The sequence below is a fragment of the Chiloscyllium punctatum genome, chromosome 8 (assembly GCF_047496795.1).
Source record: "Chiloscyllium punctatum isolate Juve2018m chromosome 8, sChiPun1.3, whole genome shotgun sequence".
Taxonomy (NCBI): Eukaryota; Metazoa; Chordata; class Chondrichthyes; order Orectolobiformes; family Hemiscylliidae; genus Chiloscyllium; species Chiloscyllium punctatum.
In genome coordinates, this window is record NC_092746.1 from 106,396,839 (window position 1) to 106,419,709 (window position 22,871).

Consider the following 22,871-nt stretch of genomic DNA (forward strand, 5'->3'; position numbering starts at 1 on the left):
ACCTTTGAAATTCAGCTTTTTGTCCATGTTTTAACCAAGGCTGTATTGAGGTCAGGACCTGAGTGGCCTGGCAGAACCCAAACTAGGCATCAATGAACAGATTATTGCTGAGCAGGTGCTGCTTGATAGCACTGCTGATGACACCTTCCACCTTTTACTGATGACAGAGAATAGAGAGATGGGGCAGTAATTGGCCAGGCTGAATTTGTCCTGCTTTTTGTCCGCAGAACATGCCAAGGCAAATTTCCACATTGTCGGGTAGATGCCAATGCTGTAACTGTTACTGGAACAGTTTGGCTAGGGGAGCACAAGTCTTCAGTACGGTTCCTGAAATGTTCTCAGGTCTCAAAGCCTTTGCTGCATCTAGTGCCTCCAACTGTTTCTCAATATCATGTGGAGTGAATCAAATTGGCTGAAGATAGGTACGTGTAATTCCGGGAACTACTGGAACAAGACAGGATGGATCATCCACTTAGCACTTCTGGCTGGAGATTGTTGCAAATGCTTCAGGCTTATCTTTTGCACTTAGGTGTTGGGCTCTTCCATCATTGAGGATGGAGATATTTATGGAACCTTCTCCTCAAGTGAGATGTTTAATTGTCCACCACCATTCATGACTTGTTATGGCAGGACTCCAGACTGTTGATCTGACCCATTAATTGTGGAATCACTTAGTTCTATAGGTCACTTGCTGCTTATGCTTATTGTTACACAAGTCACCCTGTTTGGGAGCTTCACCAGTTGGACACCTCATTTTTAGGTGTGCCTGGTGCAGCTTCTGGCGTGCCCTTCCTAAACTCTCCATTGAACCAAGATTGATCCCCTGGCTTAACGGTAATGGTCGAGTGGGGAAGTGGCCAGGCAATAAGGTTGCAGGCTGTGCTGGAGTAGAATTCTACTGCTGTTGATGGTCCACAGCACGTCATGGATACCCAGTCTTGAGTCAGAAGTCACATGACATCAGGTTATAATCCAAAAGGTTTGTTTGAAATCACAAGGTTTTGGAGCATTGCTCTTTCATCAGGTGAAGTGAAGGGAAGTGCACAGGTCCAAAATTTATAGGCAGAGAGATAATGACAAGATAATTCCAGATAATTAAGACTGTCAAAAGATAAGTACAAATAGTGAGAAAAGAGCTGAATAACAAGTCTTCGCAGGTGGTCAAAAGTATCAGTGTGAGTAAAATCTCAATAGCAGAAAAGTATGACCTATGATCCAACTGATTAAGGCCGAGAGATAACTACAAAAAGTCAAAAATAAGATGGCACTAGAGACAAACCAAATGGCTGGAATAAACAAGTTGAAAGAACTGCGGATGCTGTAAATCAGAAACTAAAACAGAAGTTAATGAAAAAGTTCAGCAGCATCTGTGAAGAGTTAATATTTTAGGTCTAGTGACCCTTCCTCATGCTGGAACAACATAACGGGTATAAGAGTCACATGACAAGGGTTTAACCAAACTAACAAATAATCCAAACTGTACAAACTAATTAAGATGAAATGATAATAATAAATTATCAAGGTAACAGTGTCAAAACAGAACAGCAAGGAAGATTTTATGAACAATATGGTGGATTTACACGTAGTGTGACATGAAGCAAAAGATCAGTGTGACATGAAGCATAAGGCCATCCTCATGGGTACAGAACTTGCTATCAGTTTCTGCTTAACAATTCTGTTTTTGACATGTATCTCAAAGGCTGCAGTGGAGGATGCTTAGCAAAATCAAATTGCTAGATCTGTTTGAAGACTATCCCATTTAGCATGTGCTGCACAACATGATGCGGGGTATTCCAAATGTAAAGGCAGGACGTCATTTCCACAAATGCTGTGCACTGGTCACTCTTTCCGATAATGTCATGTTCAGATGCATCTGCAGTCAGCAGATTGGTATACTTGAGGTCAAGTATGTTTTTCCCTCGTTTTGGATCCCTCAGCACCTGCCACACATCCAGTCCAAAAGCTATGTTCTTTCGGACCTGATCAGCTCAATAAGTAGGGATTCTGGATTAGTGGTGCTGGAAGATCATGGCAGTTCAGGCAGCATCCAAGGAGCAGCAGAATCGACACTTCGGCAAAAGCCCATCATCAGGAATAAAGGCAGAGAGCCTGAAGCGTGGAGAGATAAGCTAGAGGAGGGTGGGGGTGGGGAGAAAGTAGCATAGAGTACAGTAGGTGAGTGGGGGAGGGGATGAAGGTGATAGGTCAAGGAGGAGAGGGTGGAGTGGATAGGTGGAAAAGAAGATAGGCAGGTCGGACAAGTCATGGGGACAATGCTGAGCTGGAAGTTTGGAACTAGGGTGAGGTGGGGGAAGGGGAAATGAGGAAACTGTTGAAGTCCACATTGATGCCCTGGGGTTGAAGTGTTCTGAGGCAGAAGATGAGGCATTCTTCCTCCAGGCATCGGGTGGTGAGGGAGCGGCGGTGAAGGAGGCCCAGGACCTCCATGTCCTCGGCAGAGTGGGGGGGGGGGGGGGGGGGGGGGGGGGTGCGGGAGTTGGAATGTTGGGCCATGGGGCGGTATGGTTGATTGGTGCGGGTGTCGCGGAGATGTTCCCTAAAGCGCTCTGCTAGGAGGCGCCCAGTCTCCCCAATGTGGAGGAGACCGCATCGGGAACAACGGATACAATAAATGATATAAGTGGATGTGCAGGTAAAACTTTGATGGATGTGGAAGGCTCCTTTAGGGCTTTGGATAGAGGTGAGGAAGGAGCTGTGGGTGCAGGTTTTACAGTTCCTGCGGTGGCAGGGAAAGGTGCCAGGATGGGAGGGTGGGTTGTAGGGGGGGGGGGGTCGTAGACCTGACCAGGTAGTCACGGAGGGAATGGTCTTTGCGGAAGGCGGAAAGGGGCGAGGAGGGGAATATATCCCTGGTGGTGGGGTCTTTTTGGAGGTGGCGGAAATGTCAGCAGATGATTTGGTTTATGTGAAGGTTGGTAGGGTGGAAGGTGAGCACCAGGGGTGTTCTGTCTGTCTGTGTTACGTTTGGAAGGGTGGGGTCTGAGAGCGGAGGCCTGGGATGTGGACAAGATGCGTTGGAGGACATATTTAACTACGTGGGAAGATGCCCTCCAACGCATCTTGTCCACATCCCGCGCCTCCACCCTCATACCCCACCCTTCCAACCATAACACGGACAGACACAACGCCCCTGGTGCTCATTTTCCACCCTACCAACCTTAGCATACACCAAATCATCCGTTGACATTTCCGCCACCCCCAAAAAAACCACACCACCAGGGATATATTTCCTTCCCCGCCCCTTTCCGCCTTCCGCAAAGACCGTTCCCTCCGTGACTACCTGGTCAGGTCCACGCGCCCCCTACAATCCAACGTCCCATCCTGGCACCTTCCCCTGCCACCGCAGGAACTGTAAAACCTGCGCCCACACCTCCTCCCTCACCTCTATCCAAAGCCCTAAAGGAGCCTTCCACATCCATCAAAGTTTTACCTGCACATCCACTAATATCATTTATTGTATCCGTTGCTCCCAATGCGGTCTCCTCTACATTGGGGAGACTGGGCGCCTCCAAGCAGAGCACTTTAGGGAACATCTCCGGGACACCCGCACCAATCAACCACACCGCCCCGTGGCCCAACATTTCAACTCCCGCACCCCCCCCCCCCCCCACTCTGCCGAGGACATGGAGGTCCTGGGCCTCCTTCACCGCCGCTCCTTCACCACCAGACGCCTGGAGGAAGAACGCCTCATCTTCCGCCTCGGAACACTTCAACCCCAGGGCATCAATGTGGACTTCAACAGTTTCCTCATTTCCCCTTCCCCCACCTCACCCTAGTTCTAAACTTCCAGCTCAGCACTGTCCCCATGACTTGTCCGGACTTGTCCTACCTGCCTATCTCCTTTTCCATCTATGCACTCCACCCTCTCCTCCCTGACCTATCACCTTCATCCCCTCCCCCATTCACCTACTGTGCTCTGTGCTACTTTCTCCCCACCCCCACTCTCCTCTAGCTTATCTCTCCATGCTTCATGCTCTCCGCCTTTATTCCTGATGATGGGCTTTTGCCCAAAACGTCAATTTGGCTGCTCCTTGGATGCTGCCTGAACTGCTGTACTCTTCCAGTACCAGAATCTGGTTTCCAGCATCTGCAGTCATTGTTTTGACCTCAATAAGTAGGGATTCCAAGCCACGAAAAAGGTGGATATTGAAATACCCATCATCCAGTGTACATTTTGCACTATTGCCACTCTCAGTGCTTCTTCCAACTGTTGTTCAACATGGAGTACGAATTCCTCAGCTAAGGGAGGATAGTGGGTGGTAATCAGAAGGTTTCCTTGCCCACATTTAACCTGAAGTCATGAGAGTTCATGCAGTCCGAAGTCAATGGTGTGCACTCCCAGGGGTGGGACAGGATATATCCAAGGATGGTGATGGTAGTATCTGGACATTGTCTGTTAGATATCATTCAGTGAGTACAACAGTCAGGCTGTGGTTTGAACAGTCTGTAAGACAGGTATCCCAATTTGGGCACTAGTGCCCAGAGGTTAGCAAAGAGGTATTAGCAGAGTCAACAGGGCTGTTCCCGCCAGTCTATATCTCTGTTCCTTCATTGTTGCTGGATCTACATCCTGGAACACCCTCCCATACAGCACTCTGGGTGTGCCTATCAGGTCGATGGAAGGCAGCTCAAGTGTACTTGGATTTAGGCAATAAATGGCATAGCAAAGAGGCTGACATCTCATAAGAGAAGAAATTAACAAATACATCACCTCTGGGCAAAACACTTGCACCCCTTCAGAAAGCTAATATATAACTTTTGCGCTTTACTAATTCACTAGGATTGATGACATTTAAAATTGAGAAAAACCCATGCCCCAGATTAAAATATTTATACCTGAATAATTTGTGAAGTTTTTCAGATCCTCCAGATCTATTGGTATTTGTGCTCCAGATATTAAAACCTGACAACAGGAAAAAAAAAGTGGAGATTAAGAAAACACAAATTTGAAAACTTAGACAGCTTTGGAATTGATAATAACCTCTTCATTTTCTTGCCATGTTTCTCCAGAAGAAATTTTTCTAGCTCATCATATCTTAAAAACACTTCAATAGGTATATGAAATGCCATAACCTACAGAGCACAAACTATGATCTGTAGGTTGGATTGGACATGGGAGCTCATTTTTAACCAGCAGTGACGCAGTGGCCAAATGATGTGTTTCTGGACAGTATATCTTCAGAGAAAGAGAGTCATATAGGAAAGAAAAAGGCCCATAAGCTGATCACGTCTGCTCTGGTGAAAAACTACCTAACTATTCTAATACCCCTTTCCAGCACTTGGTCCACAGCCTTGCCTACCTTTGTATCCAACTGGATGTCTGAATACTTCGCCCTCTGGGTGAAAAAATCTTTTCCTCCCATACCCTTTAAATGGGATTTTGATGCTGAGGCCATTTCAGAGACATGGGTAGAGTAGGGAAAGGAATGGTTATTGCAGGTTCCGGGATTTAGATGTTTCACTAAGAACAGAGAAGATAATAAAAGAGGGGGAGGTGTGGCATTGTTAGTCAAGGACAGTATTATGGCTGCAGAAATGACATTCGAGGACTCGTCATAATATGGGATGAGATTAGAAACAGGAAAGGAGAGGTCACCCTTTTGGGAGTTTTCAGTAGACCTCCAAATAGTTCCAGAGATGTAGAGGAAAGGATAGCAAAGATGATTCTCGACAGGAGTGAGAGTGACAGGGTAGTTGTTATGGGGGACTTGAACTCTCCAAATATTGTTTGGAAATACTATAGTTCGAGTAATTTAGATTAGATTTGATTCTCTTCAGTATGGAAACAGGCCCTTTGGCCCAACAAGTCCACACTGACCCGATATTTACCCCTGACTAATGCACCTAATATTATGAGCAATTGAGCATGGCCAGTTCACCTGACCTGTACATCTTTGGATTGTGGGAGAAAACTGGAGCACCCAGAGGAAACCCACACAGACACAGGGACAAGGCGCAAACTCCACACAGTCACCTGAGGTGGGTCCTGGCTCTGTGAGGCAGCAGTGCTAACTACTGTGCCACCCAAACGGATCAGTTTTTGTCCGTTGTGGGGTGGGGGGAGGGGCAGGGGTGTCTGGAGGTCTGACACAGTATGTAGACAGGCCAACAAGGAGTGAGGCCACGTTAGATTTGATATCAGGTAATGAACCAGCCAGGTGTTAGGATTGAGGTAGGCCAGCACTTTGGTGATAGTGACCACAATTCAGTTATGTTTAGGTATAGGTATACACCAGAGGGCAAGAGCTACAGCTGGGGAAAAGGCAATTACGATGAGATTAGACAAGATTTAGGATGCATACGATGGGAAGGAAACTACAGAGGATGGGCACAAAAGATATGTGGAGCTTATTCAAGGAACAGCTACTGTGTTTCCTTAATAAGTATGTACCTATCAGACAGGGAGCAAACTGTCGATTGCAGGATTTACGGTTTACTAGGGAAGATGAATCTCTTGTCAAGAGGAAGAAGGCAGCTTATGTCAAGATGAGATGTGAAGGCTCAGTTAGGGCAATTGAGAGTTACAAGGTAGCCAGGAAAGACCTAAAGATAGAGCTAGGACAAGCGAGGAGGGGGCATGAGAAGTTGTTGGCAGATAGAATAAGGGAAAACCCTAAAAGATTTCTATAGGTATATAAGGGATAAAAGAATGACAAGAGTAAGATTAAGGTCAATCAAGGACAGTAGTGGGAAATTGTGCATGGAGTCACAGGAGATGGGGAAGCGCTAAATTGATATTTTTCATGAGTATTCACACTGGAAAAACACAATGTTGTCGAGGAGAATACTAAGAAACAAGCTACTAGACTAGAGGTTCACAAGGAGGTGGCATTAGAAATGCTGCGAAGTGTGAAAATAGATAAGCCCCGGGCCGGATGGATTTTCCCTCGGATTCTCTGGGAAGCCAGGGAGGAGAATACCGAGCCTTTGGCTTTAATCTTTATGTCATCATTGTCGACAGGAATAGTGCCAGAAGACCGGAGGATAGCAAATGTTGTCTCTTCGTTCAAGAAGCGGGGTCGAGACAACCCTGCATAATTATAGGCCAGTGAGCCTTGCTACGGGTGTGGGTAAAGTGTTGGAAAAGGTTATAAGAGATAGGATTTATAATCATCTTGATAGGCATAAGACAAAAAATATTCATTTAGCACAGCCTCTATCTCCATGCACAACTTCCCACTACTGCCCTTGATTGGCCCTAATCTTACTCTAGTTGATTAGGGATAGTCAACATGGTTTTGTGAAGGGAACACAAACCTTATGTGGTTCTTTGAGAAAGTGACCAAACAGGTGGATGAGGGTAAATTCTTTAATGTGGTGTATATAGATTTCAGTAAGGCGTTTCATAAGGTTCCCCATGGTTGATTACTGCACAAAATATGGAGGCGTGGAATTGAGGGCGATTTAGCAGTTTGGATCAGAAATTGCCTAGCTGAGAAAAGAGTGGTGGCTGATAGGAAGTGTTCATCCTGGAGAGGTTTTAAATTGGAGAAAGGCCAATTTTGACAGTATTAGGCAATAACTTTCAAAAGCTGATTGGGAGCTGATGTTCACGGGTAAAGGGACGGCTGGAAAATGGGAAGCCTTCAGAAATGAGATAACAAGAATCCAGAGAATGTTAGTGTGAAAGGAAAGGCTGGTAGCTTTAGGGAATGCTGGATGAATAAAGAAATTAAGGGTTTGATAAAGAAAAAGAAAGAAGCATATGTCAAGTGTAGACAGGATAGATCGAGTGAATCCTTAGAAGAGTATAAGGCAGTAAGAGCATACTTTAGAGAGAAATCAGGAGGGCTAAAAGAGGACATGAGTTAGCTTTGGCAAATAGAGTTAAGGAGAGTCCAAAGGGTTTTTACAAATACATTAGGGACAAAAGGGTAATTAGGGAGAGAACAGGGCCCCTCAAAGATCAGCAAGGCAGCCTTTGCATCAGTACAGTATTTTGCATCGTTATTAACTGTGGAAAAGGATGTGGAAGATATAGAATCCAGGGAAATAGATGGTGACATCTTGAAAATGTTCAAATTACAGCGGAGGAAGTGCTGGATGTCTTGAAACGCATAAAAGTGGATAATTCCCCAGGACCTGATAAGGTGCACCCAAGAACTTGGTGGAAGCTAGGGAAGTGATTGCTGGGCCTCTTAGTGAGATATTTGCGTCATCGATAGTCACAGGGGAGGTGCTGGAAGACTAGAGGTTGGTTAACATGGTGCCACTGTTTAAGAAAAGTGCTAAGGACAAGCCAGGAAATTATAGACCAGTGAGCCTGACGTGGACAAGTTGTTGGAGGGAATCCTGAGGGACAGGATGTACATGCGTTTGGAAAGGCAAGGACTGATTTAGGGATAGTCAACATGGCTTTGAGAGTGGGAAATCATGTCTCACAAACTTGATTGACATTTTTGAAGAAATAACAGGATTGATGAGGACAAAGCAGTACATGTGATCTACATAGACTTCAGTAAGGTGTTCGACAAGGTTCTCCATGGGAGACTGGCTAGCAAGGTTAGATCTCATGGAATACAGGGAGAACTCGCCAATTGGATACAGAACCGGCTCAAAGGTAGATGACAGAGGGTGGTGGTGGAGGGTTGTTTTTCTGACTGGAGGCCTATGACCAGTGGAGTGCCACAAGGATCAGTGCTGGGTCCACTACTTTTCATCATTTATATAATGGATTTGGTTGCGAGTGCAAGAGGTAAAGTTTGCAGATGACACTAAAATTGGAGGTGTAGTGGATGGCGAAGGTGGTTACAATAGGAACATGATCAGATGGGCCAATGCACTGAATAGTGGCAGATGGAGTTTAATTCAGATAAATGCGAGGTGCTGCATTTTGGGAAAGCAAATCTGAGCAGGATTTATACACTTAATGGTAAGGTCCGAGGGAGTGTTGCTGAACAGAGACCTTGGAGTGCAGGTTCATAGTTCCTTGAAAGTGGAGTCGCAGGTAGATAGGATAGCGAAGAAGGCGTTTGGTATGTTTTCCTTTATTGGTCAGAGTATTGAGTACAGGAGTTGGGAGGTCATGTTGCGGCTGTACAGGACATTGGTTAGGCCACTGTTGGAATATTGCATGCAATTCAGGTCTCCCTCCTATCAGAAAGATGTTATGAAACTTGAAAGGGTTCAGAAAAGATTACAAGGATGTTGTCAGGGTTGGAGGATTTGAGCTATGGGGAGAGGTTGAACAGGCTGGGGCTGTTTTCCCTGGAGTATCAGAGGCTGAGGGGTGACCTTATAGAGGTTTACAAAATCATGAGGGGCATGGATTGGGTAAATAGGCAATGTATTTTCCCTGGAGTGCATGAGTTCAGAACTAGAAGGCAGAGGTTTAGGGTGAGGGGGGAAAGATATTAAAGAGACCTAAGTGGCAATGTTTTCATGCAGGAGGGTGGTAAGTGTATGGAGCTGCCAGAGGCAGTGGTGGATGCTCATACAATTGCAACATTTAAAAAGCATCTGGATGGGTATATGAATAGGAAGGGGTGGAGTTGCTGGCAGGTGGGACTAGATTGGATTGGGATAGCTGGTCAGCATGGACAAGTTGGACAGAAGAGTCTGTTTCTGTGCTATATATCTCTATGACTCTATCACTCTACTAGTGATGTATTGCAAGGACCTGGTTTGTCATTTTTATAAATGACCTGAATGAGGGCATAGAAGGGTGGGTTAGTAAATTTGCAGACGACACTAAGATCGGTACAGCTGTGGATAGTGACGAAGGAAGTTGTAGGTTACAGGGGGGCATAGATAAGCTGCAGAGCTGGGGTGAGAGGTGGCAAATGGAATTTAATGCAGAAAAGTGAGGTGATTCACTTTGGAAGGAGTAACACGAATGCAGAGTATTGGGCGAATGGTAAGATTCTTGGTAGTGTAGATGAGCAAAGAGATCTCTCAAAGATCCCTCAAAGTTGCCACCCAGGTTGATAGGGTTGTTAAGGCAGCTTATGGTGTGTAAGCCTTTATTAGTAGGGAGACTGAGTTTCGGAACCATGAGGTCATGCTGCAACTGTACAAAACTCTGGTGTGGCCGCACTTGAGTACTGCGTGCAGTTTTGGTCACTGCATTATAGGAAGGATCTGAAAGCTTTGAAAAGGGTTCAGAGGAGATTTACTAGGATGTTGTCTAGTATGCAGAGAAGGTCTTACAAGGAAAGGCTGAGGGATCTGAGGCGGTTTTCATTCCAGGAGGTGGTTGAGAGGTGATTTAATTGAGACATATAAGATGATCAGAGCGTTAGATATGTTGGATAGTGAGAGCCTTTTGCCTAGGATGGTGATGGCTAGCACAAGGGGGCATAGCTTCAAATTGAGGGCTGATAGATATAAGACAGATGTCAGAGTAGTTTTTTTACTCAGAATAATAGGGACATGGAACGCACTGCCTGCATCAGTTGTAAATGATAATTGGATAGGCATATGGCCAAGAATGGAACAGTGTAGGTTAGATGGGCTTCAAACTGATTACACCAGTCAGCACAACATCAAGGGCTGAAGGGCCTGCACTGTGCTGTAATGTTCTATGTTCTAAAACTGTGCCCCTTTGCCAAAATCTATGCCCCCTGGTCATTGCCCTATGTCCCTCAATTTTAAACATCACAATAATGCTCCCATCAGCTCCAAGAAAAACAACCTCAGTCTATTCAATCTCTGTTCATAACAAACTCTAGCAAATATCCTTTGCACCCTCTCCAATGCAATCACATCCTATAATGTGGATTCCAGAACTACACAAATATCGTCGTATATGGTAGCGACATTCTACCAACACAGAAAATAGCTGAAGTTAGCCAGTTAGCCTCTCAAGTCCCCTGCACCATTGAACAACAAAATGGCTAATCTTCTATCTCAAAGTCATTTTCTAATGCACTATTCCTATATTGCTTGATATTTTTAATAACTAAAAATCTATTCTAGATTAGAGTGGTGCTGGAAAAGCACAGCAGGTCAGGCAGCATCCAAGGAGCAGGAAAATCAACGTCTCGGGCATAAACCCTTCACTTCCCGATGAACAGCTTACGCCTATAACGTCAATTCACTTCCTCCTCGGAAGCTGCCTGACCTGCTGTGTTTTTCCAGCACCATACTGTCGACTGCGACACTCCAGCACCTGCAGTCCTTACTTTCTCCTTACCAACTTTTAGTCATAGTCATTGCTTTCTGTCTACCACTTTCTAACTTATAATGTAGCAACTCAAGTTTTTCTTTTAAAAAGCATTTTTCTGACTTTCCAGTATTTAAAGAACCTTCCCCCTCCCCCAGAGCAGTGCATTAGCTTACGCATCTACAACCAGTCTACAAGAGCAGTTACTTATCACGTGATTTTCTTGTGATGCCACTGATCAGTTTTCACTTCTTGAAACTCAGCACTCCATGGCTTCTCACTGCCTTGCACCCCCTCCTTCTAAATTTAATTCACCAATTAAATACTCTGCCTCTGTGTTATTAATCACCATTTTTATGATACGAAAACTATACAAGAGTAAATTAGCATTGAGGAATATCATTGCAATTTTTAATGGCTATAAGGCACGTGAATTTATTCTACACTTAAAAAAAATCCTTAATCTTGAATAAATCTTGCAACAATAGCCAAGAACAACCAGGAAAAAACATGCAGGTATTAGTTTATATAACATTATGAGACTGAATGCATTCCAGAGAATTAAGAGGTTTGCACTCTTGCAATAGGTTAGCCTCTGGATTTCTATGAATTGCTTAGACTTTTAAAAAACACATTTAAAAAGGTCACCTTCAGTTTTCAATGTGGCTCTGCCAATAAACGTAATTCCAATAAGATGCAAATGAATATGCATCTTAAAAAGTAAGTTTGAACTTCTTTTCTCCTACAAATGCTAGATCTGTTCACATAAATTGTTTATCCCAGAGACCCAGAACAATCCTGTACCATACCAATTTTAAAACTGGAGTGTACTATCTGCAAGGATTGTGAGAGCAGATTAAATAGTCACTTTAACAGGCAATTGAATAAACAAAGGAAAACTTTACAGGGCTACAGCGGAAGGGCAGGAAAATTGGATTATTTGATAGTTCTTTCAAAGAATCAGTACAAGCATTTAGAGGGCCTGAAGGACCTTATTCTGGGTTGAGTCACTTTATGGAGATAACAATTGAACATGGAACTTTTATCTGTACACTCAACGATACTTAATATGTAACTATTAGTCACTGAACTAAGAAAATTTAAAAACTCAAAAGGAACAATCCTGTTTCAAAGTACAAATATCACAACTAGTGTATTAAAATATTGGAAAAGAAAATGCAGTGTTATTCCAAAATATTAGCGTCATAGAGATCTACAGCACAGAAAAAGGCCCTTCAGCCCATCACATCTATGCCAGTCAAAAACAATCACCTAAATATTTAAAACCCATTTTTCAGGAAAACACCATCCAGACAGGGTCATGAACTCTTGACCCTCAGATTATAAGTCTGATGCTGTACCAACTTGTATGTTGACAAGCATCAGAGAAAGAAACCACACAGGAAACAATTTAGTTTATAATTCAAGTGGCAGGTTTTTAGTTAAGCTGTTTGATTAATCCTAGCATTTTACTTCCTCCCTCAATTTGACCACTCCACCTCACTAACCTCAAAACGTTCTCTCATTAGGACCCAATTTCCTTTGAATCTTACTAGTGAATCCTGTTCCACCATCCTTTCAAGAAAATGCTTCCCAGATCACAACAGTCCACTGCATTAAAAAAAAATGCCATCTTTCCAATCTTGGCCTTACTTAACTGACTTTAATACTGAACAGTGTTTTGCTGTATTACTGTATTAAAAACCGCTCATGTTTGCAAACACCTCTATTAAAGATGCTTGCATGCTCTATGCTTGATGAAGCATTTTCCAGAATTAGCTGATAACTAAATCAGGAGAAAGTGAGGACTGCAGATGCTGGAAATTAGCGTAGAGTGTCTGGCGCTGGAAAAGCACAGCAGCTAAGGCAGCATGTAAGGAGTAGGGGAATCACATTTCAAGCAAAAGCCTTTCACCTTCCTGATGAAGGGCTTTTGCCTGAAACGTTGATTCTCCTGTTCCTCAGGTGCTGCCTGACCTGCTGTGCTTTTTGAGCACTACACTCTCAACTCTAATAACTAAATTAGTCAAGCTAAAGCAATATTATTCAATGTTAGATATTCTTGTTTGTAATTGTTAGAGCTATTTTATGAAATACCCAACTGATGTTGAAAAAATATTGACTAGAAGAGAACGGGAAAGAAGAGAACAGGAAAAGAAAACCCTGTTTTATAGGCTAAATCTGTGAAAAGTTGCTGAATACAATTCTAAGTTTTAGTATTTCAGACGTTGTCCAAATGTAACAAAAGTAATGTCACCATTAAATTATTTCCACAAGTGACAGATTTTCCATCTACGTACTAGTGGAATTTAGTCAAAGATGCATTGAGATAGCAATATTCATGACCAAATGTTTCAAAGCACTTTACAGCCAATTAACTGTTTCTGAAGTTATGCAATGCAACAATCAATTTACACAAAGCAAGCTACAAAATAAAGAGCAAAGTGATTAATAACCAAATAATCTGCATTTGTAATGTTGTTACAGGATGAAAAGGCATCAGGATACCAAGGATAACTGCCCTGATTGTCTTTCAAGAGGATTTTTGTACATACTCCACAGGGTAGGCCAGACAGCAACTTAACATTTCCACTGAAATTTGGCCTCGCTTTTAGTGCTTAGTGCTGGAGTGGCTACGACGACTGTCATTTGAGCCACAGGTGACATTGGGAAATTTAGGAAATTGGATCAAATAACAGTTATCAGGCTAAACTGTTAATATTTGCTGATCTGTGTTTTCCTCAAATAAAAAGAGGTTTACTAAAATATTAGTTCTATCATGCCATGGTAAAAATGTGTTTCTGGTAGTGTGGGTAAAAAAGACAAAGTTACATAGTTACAAAAAGCTCAAATGGTTTACCTGAAGCTCTTGTTGGTCAAACATCCTCAGCCATTCTAGGTTCACAACATTAGCAACCCCCTGTCGGAACGCAAGACAGTGTGGTCGGATCTGTTTGTTCAGCCTGTAGTCCGCAACAAGATGGATGTAAGCTATTCTGTTGGCACTAGTTACGGGAATATCCTTTCCACCCAGCTTCAGTTCAACCACCTAACATATAAAAGGTTTTCCATCAGAACTGTGCATTAATTGATTCTATAAACATGAAAGGAACAAAAAGTTAGATTGCATTTTAAATTAACCACTTTCCCTTAATCTTTTCCACTTCCATGAGCAAAATGCTCCAGTCAGATTTCCACTCTGCTACAAAACTAAGACAGCTCTTAAAGTCACAAGTGACATCTTCGATGCACCTAAACAGTAAACTTTCCCCATTCAGCCCTTCTCAACCCATATGCAGCTTTCAGCCGGACCTCAGCAGCCTTCACTGATACGTCTTCACTGTTGTTCAGGTAGTTCTGACTGGATTCTTCTATTTACATGCTTGTCTAGCCAGTAAAGGTTCGAGAATCAATTGCAGTGGCTTCTTTCTCTGCTGCCACTCCCATTAACTCTGATGTTTCCCCCAATGATCTAACACTTGCTACCAATTCTCTCTCAATTTCACTCATTCATTAGGAGAATGTGGGCTTCACTGGCTAGGCCTGCCTTTATTGCTCATTCCGAACTGCCCTGCAGGAAGTGGGGAGGAACTGTGTTCTTGAAGTGCTGCAGGCTGTTTGATCCAAGTATACCTACAATGTTAGCAACAGTGATTGAATGGTAACGTATTTCCAAGTCAGGATGATGAGTGGGTTGAAAGAGAATTTGTAGGGGGTGGTGTTCCACGAATGTCCTTTCCATGTACTTCCAGATGGTAGTCATCGTGGGTTTGGAAGGTACTGTCAAAGCAGCCTTAGTGAATGCGTGCAATGCATCTTGCAGATGGTAAACGCGATTCCTAACGAGTGTCAGTGGAGGAGGGAGTGAATGTTCGTGGATTCGGTGCCAAACAAGTCGGCTGCTTTCTCCTGGATGGTGTCATGCTCCGAGTGTTATTGGAGCTGCATTCATCCAAACAATTGAGGAATATTCCATCACACTTCTGACTTGTAGACAATGGACAGACTCTAGGAACACAGGTGGTGAGCTACTCGCTGCAGGATTGCTAACCTCTGACCTGCTCTTGTAGCCAGAAAATTTACATGGCCATAATAAAAGCAAAATACAGTGGATGTTGGAAATCTCCGATTTATGAAGAGAAAATGCTTGAGAAATTCAGGTCTGTAAATGTCTATGGAGAGGGAAACAGAGTTCATACTGAGTCCAGTATTACTGTTCTACTATTCTGAAAATGAATACCAGACTCAAAGTTTTAACATGGTTTGTCTCTCTGCAGATGCTTGCAGACCTCCTGAACTTCTCCAGCATTTTCTCTTTTCATCTGTGTGGCTGGTCCAGTTGGGGCTCCAGTCAATGCGATACCAGAATATTGATTATCGATGATGCAGCAACGGCAATACATTTGAACATCAAGTAGCAATGGTTAGATTCTCTCGGAGATGATCATGGCCTAGCACTCGGGTGGCACAAATGATAAATTTTATTTGTCACAGACATGGATAGCTTCAGTGCTCTGTGCCATCACCCGAAATCTCTGCTACTTTCAACATCTGTTTTAATAATCGCCAAATTCTCTCAAACCTGCCAACTTCTCAATCCTGTGATTTAACCTTCCCAGCTATACAAAGCCAATCTCAGAAGAAGGTAGTTAAATCAGTCCACATGGTATCATGATTGCCCCCTTTCTCTCTGATCAAAGAAATGGTCTGTGCACAAATAATCCAGATATAGCATGCATATCTGAAACAAATATCATTAAGCAGTAACAATTTTCTGCCAGCTACCATGACCAATGATTCCCCCTTGATCCAAGTTTTGGTGCGAAGTTAACCTGCAGGCCAGAAGATGAGTAAAATTTAAAATTCTATACAGATGTTAAAACCATTTGAGGTGGTACTTGACTTATGAAGTGATAGATCCAGAGCTGTTCCAAGAGCATTCAACAATAACTGGATTCAAATTGATTTCTATGGTCTGTCATTGCAAAATGAAGAATGCAAGTCATTGTACAGGTCCAATATTTGTTCCACGTTCTCGAGATAAAATCTCCTTCAGGACAGAATACTTAAAAACCTAGGACCATAGAATTTCACAGTATAGAAAGAGGCCACCTGACTCATGTCTGTACCAGCTTCTTAAAGAGCTACTCAGATAGATCCATTCTCTAGCCTTTCTCCGTAGCCCTCTAAACTCATAACTTTCAAACTTGTTAAAGGTAGGCCTATTGAAGATCATAGCGGTGTAGAATTATTTTTTGCATTCATTTGTCCTATTCATTTGATAATTTCATATTTGAAGTTGAACAAGTGATCAAATGTGGATCTTCGGTTTTAAATTGGTAACTTTTAGTAGTTTTGCTCAAAGCAAATAACATCCAGGCCTGTTAGAACATAGAAAAGTACAGCACAGAACAGGCCCTTTGGCCTATGATGTTGCGCCGAGGGTTAATCCTAATGTAAAATATAATAACTTAATCTACGCACCCCTCAACTCACTGTGATCCATGTGCATGTCCAGCAGTCACTTAAATGTCCCCAATGACTCTGCTTCCACCACCACAGCTGGCAACGCATTCCATGCATTCACAACTCTCTGCGTAAAGAACCTACCTCTGACATCGCCTTTATACCTTTCTCCTAATATCTTCAAACTATGACCCCTCGTACCAGTCAATCCTGCCCTGGGGAAAAGTCTCTGGCTATTGACTCTATCTATTCTACTCATTAACTTGTATACTTCAATCAGGTCACCCTCTTCCTCCTTCTCTCCCGAAAGAAAAGTCGGAGCTTACTCGATCTTTCTTCATAAGGCAAACTCTCCAGTCCAGGCAGCATCCTGGTAAACCTTCTTTGCACCCTCTCCAAAGCCTCTGTATCTTTTCTATAGTAGGGCAACCAGAACTGGACACAATATTCCAACTGTGGTCTCACCAGGGACTTGTAGAGCTGCAGCAAAACCTCGTAGCTCTTAAAACTCGATCCCCCTGTGAATGAAAGCCAAAATACCATATGCTTTCTTAACCACCCTATCCACTTGGGTGGCAACTTTGATGGATCTTTGTACTTGCACGCCCAGATCCCTCTGTTCCTCCACACTGCCAAGAATCCTGTCTTTAACCCTATATTCAGCATTTGAGTTTGACCTTCCAAAATGCATCACCTCGCATTCATTGAGGTTGAACTCCATCTGTTGCTAATCTCTTAACACTGATAATAGTCATCATGCTAAAGGGGACATTTTCTAGGAAGGGAGGGAAAGGGAAAGCAATGATCAGAGTATTAAAAGTAGCACAATATTTAAAACTGACTAAAGAAACAGAAGTGCAGGAAGCAGCGAGTACAATTGTAAAATACTGTGAGAATAATATTACCAGTTGAATAGATTAATTCAAATTAATGCCAAGTTAAGACACTGCATTTTACAAGTGAATGGGAATACATATGATGAACTCAGAAGTGTAAGCTCTGCTTACAATTAACATTTTTAAAAAAGTCAGACATCACATTCAATGCCAAGTATGTGAGATTAATATTAAAACTCTCGTGCCCATGAAGTGAGCGTGTAGGTATACAAAACATTTTCCAGTTTGTAAACTAAGTCACAGATAAGGAGGGGTAAAAAATAATAATAAATGGGCACACTGACAAACAGTTGCAAAACACTATTATATGGAGTTAATTAAAACAACAGAATAATGCAAGTATTACAAAACAGATGACAGCCTATCATTCATCTGTGGTGAAGAATTCCAGAGTCACAACCCTCAAAGAAACAATTCTTCATCTGTCTTAAATGGGCAACTAATTCTTCTGAGATGATTCCCCCTGGTCCGAGACTCTCCCAGTCAAAGAAACCACCTTTCATCACCTACCCTGTCAAGTCCCTAAGAATCTTGCATGATTCAAAAAACCCAATCTACTCAATCTTTTCACAGAACAAAATCCCTTCAAACCCATAAAAGTTACTTAGTCAGTCCCATGCCAGTGTCTTTTCTTTCTAGCCCTGCCAATTTCTTCTCTTTAGATAAAGCTCAGACTAAATTGTAATTAGTACAAGCAGTAATTCAGCCACATGGGCTCACAGCAAGTTGTGGTAAGGTCAGAGGAAATTAGTGCTTACATCCTGTGAATCATACTTAAGCCGACTAAAGTATAAGAGTTACCAGTGCAGCACCACATGATCAAAGATGGCTTTTTTCAGTTGCACTGTGACACAACATGCAAGTTGTGCATGTCTTCTTTGGAAGACACATATAAATGTACTAAATTTATGATATCAATGCAGCGTACTCTGATGGTGCAGAAGTGGTTTATCTGGCCTAAAACATATAACCTATCTCGTGTTTTTAATTGATTTACTACTATATAACTTGCAAGTTAAGAAATGTATGTTTTTTTGTGAGAATGTTTACTTGTCTTTGTAGATGTCAGCATTGGCAAAAAAAATTTCACAAGGGAGGAGAGGTTTCACACATTGAAGTAAAAGCTTAAAATGTCCTATTATACATTACAACAACCATACCACATATGCCAATTTTAAAAATTCCTAAAACTGCTCACTTAGTTTCATCTTAAAAACTACATTAACAAAAGTTTGTTTCAGGAATATCAGTCTTTTCTCCCAATTAAATTCAGCAGGCGTGTTTATATAGTAATCTTGTAGAAAATCTCCGAAAACAACAATATCCTTGGCTCAACACATTTCAGTCATGCATTGTGAATCACAAATTGCAAGTGTCAAAAGGTCAGTGCCATAGTAATTACAGATCTATTCAAACAATAGAACCTTACATTGTTGTGTAAAATACTGCTTATGGAAACTAGTTGAAAGTTTGGCGTCTTTGCTGCAATTAGAATTGAACTAAGGAAACAGTGATTTTATTTTAAAGCTAAGGAAAGTAAGAGTCAAAAATACAGATCATCTTATAAAATTTTGCATTAAGAAATAACTAAGTTAAATAAATTTGGTATATCCTAACCTGTAATATCCTAAAACTAATGTATATAACTATTATTATTTGGAATGTAATCAACTTTTTAAAAGTGGTAAAATTACTTCAAAAACATATGTAAGGCAATGTTAATAACACAGTTAAAGCTAAGCAAACAGGTGTGATAATAAACAGATTACAACTATTCGAAGGAAACAAAACTCTAATTTAAATAACAAGCTTGAGATTGAAATTACCAGTTTTATGGCAGTGGAAAAGGCCACTAATAAAATTTAGAAAAGTCAGAAAAACCTAATTGCCATGTTTTGTACACAGTTACACCAGGTCAGACATACAACCCTTTCATTCACACCTCACAACTGAAATGATCAATAAAACTGCATCTCTGACAAAGAGTTGAACTGAGATTACTGCTGCAAGTGTGCTCTATCTCTTTAATCTCTCTTCCAATCAGATAAATTATTAACTACAATTCAAGAACCACCAACCTGTGCCTCTCCAAGCTCATTGTTCACCACTGTAAAATTGAGTCCAAGTTCCTCCACATCCCCTTCGTAGCTCTTCAAGAAGAGCAGGTTTTTGTACATTTCAGGATCCAATGATGCAAGGTGATGAATGTCAACATCTGCACTCGTGCCCAACAGCTTGGACAGAAAGAAACTGGCGAAAGGAAGTTCAACCAACATGTTTTCATAGAGGGCCTGTAATAATCAGAGTGAGAGAATTAGGCAACAAATTATCAATTGTTTCTACTTTTGAGTGCAGCATGAGAAAAATACCCAGACACTAGTCTCATAACTGACGGCAGGCATGTTGTCCTACATGTATCAAAGTCTTGGACCAAAATTAAAGCTAAAGCTTTATCTGACAAAGTTACTGCATGATCAAGAAAAATCCAGACCTTCACTGTTGCAGTAGAAATTTCACATGAATCAGTGGATCAAGACATTAACAAAGTTTTCTTATAACTTTAGAATGTTATGCTTCCAGTAATTCCCACTTAAGAATTGCGCTGACTGAAACAACATTAACAAGTTAAAGTGTAACACACAGATAATATAAATTAAGACAAAGACAGGCTGATGGCTGAAGTGATTCAGAAATATTTTTAAAACCACGTCACTTTTATTTTGGGATCTTCATCGTTGCAGCATTGTTTTTGCCTTTGGTTAGATTACAAATAATTAAGTACAGCATCCAGATTTGAGCATGTATTTAAATGCAAATTAAAATGCACTTCAGATTAACCATACAACTTCATATCGCAGGGTCAGCAGAAACAAAGATAATGTGAACTGATCTACTTTGTAACATGCAAACTGACTTTTTGAAAATGCAAGTTCTTTGATCAATCCTATTAATATTCCAGTTATGAAGCTTCGATAAAATCAAGAAAAGCTACAAGATATAATTCAAGGACCTATGTTTTTATGGTTATATTTACTGCCCAAAATTCTGCCACAATGATTGAGCTAAAATTGATTAATTATGCAGGAAACCTTTTTAATACAAGTAAGTGCTGTGCAATTAATGCAAATGGTGGCGCAACCTGGAAAATAAATGTGAACAATATCAAAAGCTGCCAAATAGATTTAGTAACTTATGGCATGAAGAATCAATAAAGAAACAAAATGCCTACTTTTCTTTGGTCATCAATCGGAACTATACTGTACATAAACATTCACCTTCACAATAAACAGATGCCATAAAATATAATAACACTGCCAATTGAATACCTTTACTTAAACTGGAGTTATTGGGTAACCTACTTGTACAGGACAATATAAATTGTTTTCAAAGTCAAATACAGGCTTCAAAGTACAAGAAAAAACTGACATAACCTTGGAAAAAATATATGCATCAAAAAAATGGCACTTAAAAAAATCATAACGCTGACATGATGCAATACTGTGCTTGTATAAAACAAAAAAACTCAGACTTGTGTGCAATACCAAAATTGGAATCCTTAATGTGACATTGTTCTAATATATGCAGAGACTTTGGCATGAAAGTACAGAATGGATATGGAATTACTGTTCCCACAAAAAAGTCCAGTGATTAATTACAAGTACATCAGCCAAGTTTCTCCACAATTGGTGACCCGTTAACAAAATCCTGACAAGTGCATCTTTGATCCTGAAATTTCTGAAACCATGAGTGCAGCAAGTTCACATTTTTCATTGATGAGAAGCTTCAATTCCGACACAACAAAAACTACCTGTTGCTATACACACACATCCCTAGAGTTGAATGTAGAAATGATCATTCCTATCAAACGCATGATCAGTCTAACGACCAGATGTGTAATACATACGACATGACCTGGACCAAACCACCAACTTTATGTTACAATCGAGCAAGTGGGCGGTCACATTCTATTTTTAAGTAGACAAAGATATCCAGGAGATTTACTAAGTGAATAAAGCACAAAATTCTATAGCTTTGAACAACAAACTTAAGTATACAACATTAAAACAATAACACAATCTACACTATAATTTATATTTTAGCACCCAGAAATACCATGTGGTCCATTTGAAAAGAGACTGTGATTGAACATCTCACTGCACAAATAAAATAGCAAACGCAATCAGGGGAGATCTCTCAAGATCTCAGCAACATCTCAGGCATTTACATCACAGGGGTCAATCAAATCTTATTAAATTTCACAAAGAATCAGAATCCTTTACTTTTGCCTCTCTGATCTTGAAACTCCCTCTCAAAGAAGAAAGCTCCCAGTCCCCACTGCAACCCCTGAATCCTAACATCTCACTGCCTGCTAACACTTGGAAAAGCTTTCCTGAGTTCTCTCAGCCATCCTATCCCCTTTCACTAATTATCCAGATCACTTTAGAGGGGATTTGATATCAACTACAATGCAGATCAAATTAAGTCGAGGTTGTAGGAATCCTTCCCTGAAGCAAAGTGCAATGCGAGACCAGATACAATGTGATGGAGCTAAAAATTACAACCTCTGGGTTACTAGTTCAATCCCATAACCACATCTCATTACTGAGTTACTGGCCTGTTTAGCAGTGTTTTCTAACAACATTGTATGAGCTGCTTTTAGACATTAAGGCAAACAGTTTCTTTTTTCTTTGTCGGTACTTCCTATAGAAGGGCCCAGAATCCCATTGATTCACAGTTCACTACAGTCAAACATGGAGTCAGAAATAACTATCTGCATAAACAAAACATACTATATTCCTCAACTAGAACTATGATGTTCAAAGAAAAATGTTAGAGAGGAGAATTAAAGGTACAATAATAAATGCTCTATATCAATACTCATCACTGGAAGTAATTCTGGTATACAGTATATGGAGTCTGAATTTGAGAGATATTTATAAACCAAGTGTCTGCAATAAAAAGCCTCAGATATATTACTTCATCACTGATTACCATTTTCAACCTTTCATAGTTTGGACATTTGATTTCCATTATGAGTTTTTACATCAATACATGTAAATGCTTTTAACCTTGATGGTTGGAAATTTTAATTTTTAAGAAACAAATCAATAGTGCAAATTACAAATTGTAATTTACTGCCAATCCATTTTGAAACCCGTTACATCATACAACAATACATATACCAGTTATTTCAAAATATCTATAGATTCACTGCAGCTAGTTATGGTTGAAAATTTTCAAAATTATACCTATGGGAAGCTCAATGATTGAATCAGTTAAACAGTATTTAGCAGAGTCACACTGGAGGATTTATTATTCAATTCATCATTTGTATTGTGTCAGCTTAGTTCAATCTAAGCACATGCCTTTGAATTAGATTGTGG

General features: G+C 41.1%; 1 protein-coding gene across 2 annotated transcripts in view; it reads right to left on the reverse strand.

Annotated features, from left to right (window-relative positions):
- The window catches only part of ube3c (ubiquitin protein ligase E3C), a 167,314-nt gene that overhangs the window by 18,018 nt on the left and 126,425 nt on the right, over window positions 1-22,871 (reverse strand). For both annotated transcript variants that reach the window (XM_072576214.1, XM_072576212.1), the window contains exons 20-22: window positions 19,566-19,778; window positions 13,986-14,174; window positions 4,858-4,924 (exon numbers count right to left, since the gene is read on the reverse strand). In XM_072576214.1, coding sequence (XP_072432315.1) covers window positions 4,858-4,924; window positions 13,986-14,174; window positions 19,566-19,778 — 469 coding nt within the window. The remainder of the gene's footprint in view (window positions 1-4,857; window positions 4,925-13,985; window positions 14,175-19,565; window positions 19,779-22,871) is intronic.